Here is a 12,519-nt window from a genome sequence, read left to right as displayed (position 1 = left end):
GGTTAAATCTACCTCTGGTTCTGCGTGGTTAAATCTACCTCTGGTTCTGCCTGCTTAAATCTACCTCTGGTGTTGCCTGGTTAAATCTACCTCTGGTTCTGCCTGGTTAAATCTACCTCTGGTTCTGCCTGGTTAAATCTACCTCTGGTTCTGCCTGGTTAAATCTACCTCTGGTATTGCCTGGTTAAATCTACCTCTGGTTCTGCCTGGTTAAATCTACCTCTGGTGTTGCCTGGTTAAATCTACCTCTGGTTCTGCCTGGTTAAATCTACCTCTGGTTCTGCCTGGTTAAATCTACCTTTGGTTCAGCCTGGTTAAATCTACCTCTGGTTCTGCGTGGTTAAATCTACCTCTGGTTCTGCGTGGTTAAATCTACCTCTGGTTCTGCGTGGTTAAATCTACCTCTGGTTCTGCGTGGTTAAATCTACCTCTGGTTCTGCCTGGTTAAATCTACCTCTGGTTGCCTGGGTGACACATGAGCTAGAGTGTGTATTAGAATGCCTGTTAACCCACTGGTAGTCTGGATGCTTCCAACAATTTATAACGGTTCTTACTGAGCAAAGTTTCAGTTTCAAGCCACCTTTGATCAGGGTATTTTTTACAGTTAGGTAAAACTCTGTTATTAAGAAGCGTACATTTTGCTTCATGCACCTGGTTAATGTGTTATGTGTTGTTTCATAGGTTTGATGTCTTCACTATTATTCTACAATGTAGAAAATAGTCCCCCAAATAAATAAAAACCCTTGAATGAGTAGCTGTGTCCATACATTTGACTCATACTGTACATGCCATTTAGCAGACACTTTCATCCAAAGCAACTTAGTCATGCGTGCATAACTTTTTAAAAACATTTAATGTATGGGAATATTCACTCTAAAACACTGCCTGGCACTGTAAAATTAACATCAGTAGGCCTACTGGCTAATTTTAGCAGTACTAAAATAAGTACTGGCAGCTTCTTCAATCCATGTCTTAGCCCTCTGTCTGACCACTAGATGTGAGTTTGGCAGACCAGGAAGTAACTCACTGTGTCCCCATAGCACTGGCCAATGGGAGCAGGCACAGGGAACGGCTCATAGATGGAGTAATGGAACAGTAAACCATGTATAATGTGCACGCATGGTGAATAAATATCCACACATTAAACAATATACACCTGCACCGGCACTCTGCACAATCAGCACTTTCGCTTAGGCCTAAATTCATTTTAGGCCTAAATTCATTTTAGGCCTAGATTCATTTTAGGCCTAGATTCATCTTAGGCCTAGATTCATCTTAGGCCTAGATTCATTTTAGGCCTAGATTCATTTTAGGCCTAGATTCATCTTAGGCCTAAATTCAATCCGATCAAGCGTTAAAGGGCAACACCCTCAAAGCTGATGTTTATGACTGTTTCAGCGATGGAACTGCATTGGAGCTGTCAAATCCCTGAGCATCTGCTCTTGTGATCATTGTTACGAAGCCACACCTGTCCTACTCGTGTTATTTCACAACGACAAAGGGTAGGCTATATAGAAATATTGACACTCAAATTGAAAATCATTCAACAAAATAATAAGTAAAAAAAAAATCAGTCTAATCAAGGTGTAGATCACATCTCACATTCCAGTGTTCCAATTTCCCTTAGTCTTGGCCCCAGGCCCTTACTATAGCCCCTTAGTCTAGCCCTTAGTCTAGGCCCTTAGTCTAGGCCCCAGGCCCTTACTTTAGCCCCTTAGTCTAGGCCCTTAGTCTAGGCCCTTAGTCTAGCCCTTAGTCTAGCCCTTAGTCTAGGCCCTTAGTCTAGCCCTTAGTCTAGCCCTTAGTCTAGTCCCTTAGTCTAGCCCCTTAGTCTAGGCCCTTAGTCTAGGCCCCAGGCCCTGACTCTAGCCCTTAGTCTAGGCCCCAGGCCCTTGGACTAGGCCCTTAGTCTAGGCCCTTAGTCTATCCCCTAGTCTAGGCCCTTAGTCTAGCCCTTAGTCTAGGCCCTTAGTCTAGCCCCTTAGTCTAGGCCCTTAGTCTAGCCCTTAATCTAGGCCCTTAGTCTAGGCCCTTAGTCTAGGCCCCAGGCCCTTAGTCTGGCCCTTAGTCTAGCCCCTTGGTCTATCCCTTAGTCTAGGCCCTTAGTCTCTGTCCCTCAATCTAGGCCTCCAGTGTAGGCCCCAGGCTCCTAGTCCCTCAGTCTAGGCCCCTAGTCCCTCAGTCTAGGCCCCTAGTCCCTCAGTCTAGGCCTCCAGTGTAGGCCCCAGGCTCCTAGTCCCTCAGTCTAGGCCCCTAGTCCCTCAGTCTAGGTCCCCAGTCTAGGCCCCAGGCCCCCAGTCTAGGCTCCAGGCCCCTAGTCTAGGCCCCAGGCCCCCAGTCTAGGCCCCAGACCCCTAGTATAGGCCCCAGGCCCCCAGTCTAGGCCCCGGGCCCCCAGTCTAGGCCCCAGGCCCCTAGTCTAGGCCCCAGGCCCCTAGTCTAGGCCCCAGGCCCCCAGTCTAGGCCCCAGGCCCCTAGTCTAGGCCCCAGGCCCCTAGTCTAGGCCCCAGGCCCCTAGTCTAGGCCCCAGGCCCCCAGTCTAGGCCCCTAGTCCCTCAGTCTAGGCCCCTAGTCCCTCATTCTAGGCCCCTAGTCCCTCAGTCTAGGCCCCCAGTCTAGGCCCCCAGTCTAGGCCCCTAGTCCCTCAGTCTAGGCCCCTAGTCCCTCAGTCTAGGCCCCTAGTCTAGGCCCCAGGCCTTGCAACGTATGCAGTGAATATAGGAATGTGATGTATATCTAAACCATGCTTACTGTTTATCCTCTATATTATAATGTACAGTATGTTGATGATTCTGATACACCCCCCCCCCCCCCCCCCCCCCCCACACACACACACACACACACACCGGGAGAAGTGGAATTGAGCTAAAATTAACATTCATACATAACACTATGCATAACGCTCACACGTGGAATACACACACTCGGCACTCTCAACTATATGTGCGTTGATTTAGTTGACTATTTAATATAGCCTTCATAACCATGTGCTGCAGTGCGTACTTATGTTGTGTATTCAGCGTCCCTAGACTGAATGCACTGGAATAATAAAATACTTTTCCTGATTCTGCTGCAAGACTAATCTCCTTTTATCCATTTGGGATATTCACGTGTTCTACTACTAAATGAGTCTGCGGTTATCTGAGGAAGATAACATCGCATCAAGACATTGCCTCAGAGCAGATATTAAAATGTCAACCAAGCCTCTACCTTCTTTAAAAATATATATATATATATATATATATATTAAGAAAAGCAAGCTAGCAAACATCTCCTGTGGATGTATCTAACATTTCCTGTGACTAAATGACTGTAAGCCCATCCACTAAGCACGTTGACTTAGTAATTTTTTCATTTAAACTCAATGATTGTGTATGTATTGGCATGTTATGCAAAACATTAACAATATACAAGGAGGTTTATGGTCAGGTTGTTGAGGTTTTATGGTCATGTTGTTGAAGTTTATGGTGAGGTTGTTGAAGTTTATGGGAAGGTTGTTGAGGTTTATGGGAAGATTGTTGAGGTTTATGGGCAGGTTGTTGAGGTTTATGGGCAGGTTGTTGAGGTTTATGGTGAGGTTGTTGAGGTTTATGGGAAGGTTGTTGAGGTTTATGGGAAGGTTGTTGAGGTTTATGGTGAGGTTTATGGTGAGGTTGTTGAGGTTTATGGGAAGGTTGTTGAGGTTTATGGTGAGGTTTATGTTGAGATTGTTGAGGTTTATGGTGAAGTTGGTGAGGTTTATGGTGAGGTTTATGGTCAGGTTGTTGAGGTTTATGGGAAGGTTGTTGAGAGTTATGGTGAGGTTGTTGAGGTTTTATGGTGAGGTTGTTGAGGTTTATGGTGAGGTTTATGGTGAGGTTGTTGAGGTTTATGGGAAGGTTGTTGAGGTTTATGGGAAGGTTGTTGAGGTTTATGGTGAGGTTTATGGTGAGGTTGTTGAGGTTTATGGGAAGGTTGTTGAGGTTTATGGTCAGGTTGTTGAGGTTTATGGTGAGGTTTATGTTGAGATTGTTGAGGTTTATGGTGAAGTTGGTGAGGTTTATGGTGAGGTTTATGGTCAGGTTGTTGAGGTTTATGGGAAGGTTGTTGAGAGTTATGGTGAGTTTTTTTTTGGTTTATTATGAAGTTGTTTCAGCCTGTTATTAGACTTTACCTTATATAAACATGCCAAAAAGTTATTTCAGCTGTGGTCAGATACTGTCACCAACCAGGTGCTGAAATCCCATAAATCCTAACATGTGGGCCGGCCTGAACGTATTTCAATATGCTTTGCATAAAAATGAGAGCAAGCGTATGATTGAGCTGTGTGAATGCTTCAGTCTAAGAACAAAAAGATGAAGTTAAGAATGTGAAATGATCAGTTGACATGACAACCACAATGTCGTTGACTGACCACAACTTTCGTTGCGAAGAAATGTTTGATTAGAGATGTGTGATCCTAAAATGGTCGGTCTTTAACTCAATCAAGATTTATTTTGAAAAATCCATATCCTCACTAGTCAGAGGGGGAGGGTGGAAGGTTGGTTGGTGTTTGAGTCATTTTAGCAGTCTTGTCTCAATCCAGAGCCAGACATGTAATACATCATCTAAACATCAGATTCTGTTCCATTAGGTCAAAGGTTATACTGTATGACGTGTGTTTAGTTTTTGTACTGAGCAGCCCTCTCTGCCAGGTCTCCCCTGTGAGATGTCTTCTGACCTGGTTAAATACAAAACTAATGTGTTTACTGTCCGGCCTGTGGGGCGGAGCAAGTTGTAGCAGGTGCGTCCACCTGTCCTCAGCTTGACCTCAGTGATGATGTAACCGATGGTCACCGGAGAAGACGCTCTGACGCTATAATTTATTCAGCAGCAGACCACCTTAAACGACGAGGACGAAGGAGGAAGGACAAAAGGTTGTATGAGGTTTTAATTCTGAGCCGGAATGGTCCAGTTTAGCCCCGTGTTTCCCAAAAGGAGGGTCGGGACCCACTGGTGGGACGCAGCCAATTTCTACTAGGTCACAGCCTACAACTGGATGATAGAAGGAAAATTGTACTTTTGTTTTATTCAGCGTCAGGGCCACAGGAATTTGTTTTAATTTAGCCAAGGCGACAGAGCAATTATTTTTTATTAACCTATAGCCTACAGTTGGGTCTGTAACAGTACTGGTAGGTAGGTAACCTATAGTCTGGTCTGTAACAGTACTGGTAGCTAGGTAACCTATAGTCTGGTCTGTAACAGTACTGGTAGGTAACCTATAGTCTGGTCTGTAACAGTACTGGTAGGTAACCTATAGTCTGGTCTGTAACAGTACTGGTAGCTAGGTAACCTATAGTCTGGTCTGTAACAGTACTGGTAGCTAAGTAACCTATAGTCTGGTCTGTAACAGTACTGGTAGCTAGGTAACCTATAGTCTGGTCTGTAACAGTACTGGTAGCTAGGTAACCTATAGTCTGGTCTGTAACAGTACTGGTAGGTAACCTATACCCTGGTCTGTAACAGTACTGGTAGGTAGGTAACCTATAGTCTGGTCTGTAACAGTACTGGTAGGTAGGTAACCTATAACCTGGTCTATAACAGTACTGGTAGCTAGGTAACCTATAGTCTGGTCTGTAACAGTACTGGTAGGTAGATAACCTATAGTCTGGTCTGTAACAGTACTGGTAGCTAGGTAACCTATAGTCTGGTCTGTAACAGTACTGGTAGGTAACCTATACCCTGGTCTGTAACAGTACTGGTAGGTAGGTAACCTATAGTCTGGTCTGTAACAGTACTGGTAGGTAGGTAACCTATAGTCTGGTCTGTAACAGTACTGGTAGGTAACCTATAGCCTGGTCTGTAACAGTACTGGTAGGTAACCTATAGCCTGGTCTGTAACAGTACTGGTAGCTAGGTAACCTATAGTCTGCTCTGTAACAGTACTGGTAGCTACGTAACCTATAGTCTGGTCTGTAACAGTACTGGTAGCTAGGTAACCTATAGTCTGGTCTGTAACAGTACTGGTAGGTAACCTATAGCCTGGTCTGTAACAGTACTGGTAGGAGAACCTATAGCCTGGTCTGTAACAGTACTGGTAGCTAGGTAACCTATAGTCTGGTCTGTAACAGTACTGGTAGCTAGGTAACCTATAGTCTGGTCTGTAACAGTACTGGTAGGTAACCTATAGCCTGGTCTGTAACAGTACTGGTAGCTAGGTAACCTATAGTCTGGTCTGTAACAGTACTGGTAGGTAACCTATAGCCTGGTCTGTAACAGTACTGGTAGGTAACCTATAGCCTGGTCTGTAACAGTACTGGTAGCTAGGTAACCTATAGTCTGGTCTGTAACAGTACTGGTAGGTAACCTATAGCCTGGTCTGTAACAGTACTGGTAGGTAACCTATAGCCTGGTCTGTAACAGTACTTGTAGCTAGGTAACCTATAGTCTGGTCTGTAACAGTACTGGTAGCTAGGTAACCTATAGTCTGGTCTGTAACAGTACTGGTAGCTAGGTAACCTATAGCCTGGTCTGTAACAGTACTGGTAGGTAGATCCCCCTGTTCCTCCCCTCTCTGTACCAGAGCTCCCTGTTCCTCCCCTCTCTGTACCAGAGCCCCCTGTTCCTCTCCTCTCTGTACCAGAGCCCTCTGTTCCTCTCCTCTCTGTACCAGAGCCCTCTGTTCCTCTCCTCTCTGTCCCGGGGGAAGAATTAGGCTAATAAGAGTATGACTAAGGAATGTGATTAACTAAACAGGCCTAGAGATAAAGAGCTGCTGCATTTGATCAGAGCAACAACAGGCTGACAGACTGCCCTGACCCCTGACCCCTGCTGCCGGGGATACAGGAGCACATCACCATGGTGGTTGGCGATGTTACACCTCTGGGTTTGAAAACTCTGTGATGGTGGTAGTGGTAAAGATTCCACCATATTGATTCTACCTCACAGGTCTGCAAACATTGAAGGGTTAGGACCAACGGGACTCGTAGGGATAAAACTGGGATCGGCCCCGCATGGTAGTCGGTCCCATAAAAATTGAATGACTGGAACTGGGGGGGGGGGGGGGGGGGGATTCTAGGAATTGTATTTCTATGGATGGTCCCTGCATGGAATGTGGTGACATTCATCCCTCTCTGGTTACTGGAGTACTGTTTCATGGATAGAAACATTGTTACTAGAATGGACATTCCCATTTGAGTCAATGCAGAACATTGAGTGGAATGAGTGGGAGTACTGGGTTTACAAGAGCAAGACGCGAGGAGGTTGAATAAGACCCGATGGTAACAGTACATTGCCATACAATGACGTGAAGGAGACAGGATGACATCATCTAGCACCGTTACTATTAACGAGCACAGAACATGAGATGTGGCGGGGCAGATGTTAGTACAACCCCATACAATGACGTGAAGGAGATAGGATGACATCATCTAGCACCCTTACTATTAACGAGCACAGAAAATGAAGGAGATCAGACAGCCTCCCCACTGTTAGACCGGCTTAGACCTGCACTGAGATCAGAGAGCCTCCCCACGGTTAGACCGGCTTAGACCTGCACTGAGATCAGAGAGCCTCCTCACTGTTAAGACCGGCTTAGATTTGCACTGAGATCAGAGAGCCTCCTCACTGTTAAGACCGGCTTAGACCTGCACTGAGATCAGAGAGCCTCCCCACTGTTAGACCGGCTTAGACCTGCACTGAGATCAGAGAGCCTCTGCACTGTTAGACCGGCTTAGACCTGCACTGAGATCAGAGAGCCTCCCCACTGTTAGACCGGCTTAAATACAATCGAATCTTTATCTTCTATTTGAAACTATTCTGTTCTAATCAGTTCTTATAGGAATTGTGTGTTGATAAAGACATAATCCTAACCACTATGGAGCCATGCCAAAGTGTCACAGCATTACTGGGGGAACATTTGTCCCCCACTGTGTTTTGTCAGACAGAGACTAACAAAAGCAGCAGTGCCGATGAGTTTATTGACTGAAAAATTAACCGTCTTGTTTTCTTTTCAACAGGATAGTAATCTTGTCGTAAGCACATAAACCCTTCTCTCTCTCTCTCTCCACAGCTACAGACTACAGAGATTTTCTGCTTACCGCAACAGTGAGTGACATTTATAAGACGGATCGTTTTTCTGGGTCTGTAGGAGTGATGAATCAGATTACACGGACGGGAAAGACCTGGTCCAAGATCAGTACCCCTTGTCTGACAGGACAGGACAGTACGGGAAAGACCTGGTCCAAGATCAGTACCCCTTGTCTGACAGGACAGGATGGGAAAGACCTGGTCTCAGAGTAGGACTCCCGGGTGGTGCAGTGGTTTAAGGCACTGCATCTCAGTGCTAGAGGTGTCACTACAGACCCTGGTTTAATTCCAGGCTGTATCGCAACCAGATTAGATTGGGAGACCCATAGGGCGGCGCACAATTGGCCCAGCGTCGTCCGGGTTTGGCCGAGGGGGGTAGGCCGTCATTGTAAATAAGAATTTGTTCTTAACCGACTTGTCTAGTTAAATAAAGGACATTGTGTGCTGATCTAGGATCAGACCCCCCCCCCCCCCCCCCGTCCATGTAATCTTATTCATTATGATTTAAAAGGCAAAAAGGATCCTAGATCAGCACTCCTCTACTGTGAGATGCGTTTCTACAGGCCCTGGAGGTAGAATCACACATAATGCTTTAATTATGCAAAAAAAGAAATACATGAAAGCCGTTTGATTTGAAATGGAGGGAAGAAGGAAAGAAGGCACAACCACACAGAGAAGAGTATGAATGTTTTAATGAAGATGTAGATGAGAGAGGTCCTATGTTGTCCCAAATGGCACCCTATTCCCTATGTAGTGCACTACTCTGGGTCAAAAGTAGTGCACTACGTAGGGAATAGGGTGCCATTTGGGACACAAAGGGGTAGGGTGATAAAGGCCTGCTGATCTGCTGCACTTCACAGTTTTACAACGGACAAGAAAAACCAGGACAGGAAAATATATTTTTTCCATTTTAAATCTTTATTAATGAATTACTTACATTTACTGTAATTTACATAGGGAGTGATTGATTATTTAACACAGGACTGTATGCAATTGATTAGATAATGAAAGTGTATATGAGAAAGTAGCTGAACTGTCAGTGAACTTAAGAAGCATAGATTCAAGCATGACATTACAGAGGAGCAGAAGGTTACAGAGGAGCAGAAGGTTAGAGGAGCAGAAGGTTACAGAGGAGCAGAAGGTTACAGAGGAGCATGACATTACAGAGGAGCATGAGGTTACAGTGGAGCAGAAGGTTACAGAGGAGCAGAAGGTTACAGAGGAGCATGAGGTTACAGAGGAACAGAAGGTTAGAGGAGCATGACATTACAGAGGAGCAGAAGGTTACAGAGGAGCATGAGGTTACAGAGGAGCAGAAGGTTACAGAGGAGCATGAGGTTACAGAGGAGCAGAAGGTTACAGAGGAGCATGAGGTTACAGAGGAGCAGAAGGTTACAGAGGAGCATGAGGTTACAGAGGAGCATGAGGTTACAGAGGAGCAGAAGGTTAAAGGAGCATGACATTACAGAGGAGCAGAAGGTTAGAGGAGCAGAAGGTTACAGAGGAGCATGAGGTTACAGAGGAGCAGAAGGTTACAGAGGAGCATGACATTACAGAGGAGCAGAAGCATGAGGTTCCAGAGGAGCATGAGGTTCCAGAGGAGCATGAGGTTCCAGAGGAGCATGAGGTTCCAGAGGAGCAGAAGGTTCCAGAGGAGCAGAAGGTTACAGAGGAGCATGACATTACAGAGGAGCAGAAGGTGACAGAGGAGCAGAAGGTGACAGAGGAGCAGAAGGTTACAGAGGAGCAGAAGGTTACAGAGGAGCAGAAGGTTACAGAGGAGCAGAAGCATGAGGTTACAGAGGAGCATGCGGTTACAGAGGAGCAGAAGCATGAGGTTACAGAGGAGCAGAAGGTTCCAGAGGAGCAGAAGGTGACAGAGGAGCAGAAGATTACAGAGGAGCAGACGCATGAGGTTACAGAGGAGCAGAAATAACAATGACAAGCCTATAACGCATTGAACAAATACACTCAACTTGGATAGCTTTATTGTATAAAAAAAACGCTATAAAACACTGGCTCCTTGATAGCCTATCCCCCCACCCCTAGTGTACACGTTAATGCACGCGCCCACGGAAACAAACAAACAAACACACGCGCATACATACATACACGCACGCAAACTCAGGGCATGCGGAATATACCTAGTTTACAGCATATCGACTAGCACTAGAGTAGGCTGTTGTAGCCTATTGATTGCAACACTGTTCATAGAGAGGGGGGGGGGGGGGGGGGCTGGCTGGCCGCGGTAGATAAAGTCACTGGATGGTTCTGAAATATATATCACAGTGAAACAAACACAAAATGCTCATCTTGCAGATTTAGTCTGCTCAAGCTACCGTATCTTATAACGGTTTTCTCTTTGTTTTCTTCTCCAACCATGACCCTCTTATTATAAAAGGATGTGCGGGAGGCGACAGCTTGGCGCGTTGCCGGATTCCCCTCTCTATAGTATCCCCCTCCTGATCTACTCAGCTCAACCTGAACTGCCTGGCTGGCGGCATCCCATAATGATTCTGAATCATCCGCAGCAGCAGGCAGCAGAAGCACTAAGTCATATTCATACTCACCACAACGATTTCCTGGGAGGAAGATGATGTTCTTTGTTGTAGGAGGTCACCCCCAGAGCCAGCTGCATAACAGTAATATATTTCTGGTAATTCACCATGGTATTGTCCACCGCTACTAAGAATCCAACCCAAATAAAAACATAGGTAATCATATATTCGTAGTAGTTTATTCCCTGGCAGAGTCTGCCTTCACTGCGTCTTCCTTGTTCAGCAGCATCTCAACGCCATTTCCAGTAGCGGCGAAGGACTGACAGGGGAAACACTCCCCGAGGAACTGAGAGAAAGGTGCCATACCGCGACTAAGAGCCATGTCCGCAATGACAGTACCAAGACTAGACTCCTCTAATCGTATTAGCTCTCAGAATAGATCGCCAATCCATTCGATTTTTAGTCAGGATTTAAACATTATTTTTATTTACTCCTTCCTTCCTTTCTCCGGGACCGCGGGGACTTTGCTGGAAAACAGTCTGTGAAAAACGGTCTGTACTGCTGCGTTGGTTCAAGCGTCCGTGCGTGAGGTAGGGGAGAGTGTGTTGGCTATGTATAGTCAGAAAGAGGCACAGAGAGGAGAGGGAAGGGGGGGGGGGGGGGGGTAGTATTTGAAAAGGACGAATTAATAATACATTTTGAGGATCTTGTTGCATTTACTTATGCGGTCTTACATCGGCGCTACTTCGAAACCTTATATCCTACTGCCCTTCTCCATTGTGTAAAAACACATTTGATTCTATTGTTCTTGTCATGAACTGTAGCCTATGACGTGTTGGGAATTGGGGAAGCTACTCTGAAAACAGTTACTACACACTGGAAGAAGCTACGCTACACTAAAGCTACTCTTACTTTTAAAAAGTAGTTCACTATCTCCAAAAAAACTACTTCATGATAAATTCGGGTATCTGTAATAAATTTGAAATACCATACACCACAAATTGCCAAAAAAACTGATCATGCTGGTGTCAGATGTTCGCTGAATGTGTAATCAAGTGAGATTAGGCAGGTCTGAAGTCTGAAATTCTTGCCTACTTCAGCCATGTTTTCTGTTCTTTTTACAAAAAAATGAAGTAGTGTGTAGTTCCAGTAGTTAGCTACATCGCTACATGGTAAAACAGTAGTGTGTAGTTCCAGTAGTTAGCTACACGGTAAAACAGTAGTGTGTAGTTCCAATAGTTAGCTACATGGTAAAACAGTAGTGTGTAGTTCCAGTAGTTAGCTACACGGTAAAACAGTAGTGTGTAGTTCCAGTAGTTAGCTACACGGTAAAACAGTAGTGTGTAGTTCCAATAGTTAGCTACACGGTAAAACAGTAGTGTGTAGTTCCAGTAGTTAGCTACACAGTAAAACAGTAGTGTGTAGTTCCAATAGTTAGCTACATGGTAAAACAGTAGTGTGTAGTTCCAGTAGTTAGCTACACCGCTACATGGTAAAACAGTAGTGTGTAGTTCCAGTAGTTAGCTACACCGATACATGGTAAAACAGTAGTGTGTAGTTCCAGTAGTTAGCTACACGGTAAAACAGTAGTGTGTAGTTCCAATAGTTAGCTACATGGTAAAACAGTAGTGTGTAGTTCCAGTAATTAGCTACACGGTAAAACAGTAGTGTGTAGTTCCAGTAGTTAGCTACACGGTAAAACAGTAGTGTGTAGTTCCAATAGTTAGCTACATGGTAAAACAGTAGTGTGTAGTTCCAGTAGTTAGCTACACCGCTACATGGTAAAACAGTAGTGTGTAGTTCCAGTAGTTAGCTACACCGATACATGGTAAAACAGTAGTGTGTAGTTCCAGTAGTTAGCTACACGGTAAAACAGTAGTGTGTAGTTCCAGTAGTTAGCTACACAGTAAAACAGTAGTGTGTAGTTCCAATAGTTAGCTACATGGTAAAACAGTAGTGTGTAGTTCCAGTAGTT

At 45.1% G+C, this 12,519-nt stretch overlaps 1 protein-coding gene across 9 annotated transcripts in view; it reads right to left on the bottom strand.

The window, feature by feature from the left end:
- LOC110522713 (tight junction protein ZO-1) overlaps positions 1-11,146 on the bottom strand; it is a 176,674-nt gene extending 165,528 nt beyond the window's left edge. For all 9 annotated transcript variants that reach the window (XM_036969345.1, XM_036969350.1, XM_036969351.1 and 6 more), the window contains exon 1: positions 10,617-11,146. In XM_036969345.1, coding sequence (XP_036825240.1) covers positions 10,617-10,768 — 152 coding nt within the window. In that variant the 5' untranslated portion in view covers positions 10,769-11,146. The remainder of the gene's footprint in view (positions 1-10,616) is intronic.
- Positions 11,147-12,519: the final 1,373 nt, after the last annotated feature.

The sequence above is a fragment of the Oncorhynchus mykiss genome, chromosome 30 (assembly GCF_013265735.2).
Source record: "Oncorhynchus mykiss isolate Arlee chromosome 30, USDA_OmykA_1.1, whole genome shotgun sequence".
NCBI classification, from domain to species: Eukaryota; Metazoa; Chordata; class Actinopteri; order Salmoniformes; family Salmonidae; genus Oncorhynchus; species Oncorhynchus mykiss.
The sequence above is the reverse complement of the archived record's forward strand: the minus strand, read 5'-3'. Positions and strand labels throughout refer to the sequence as shown.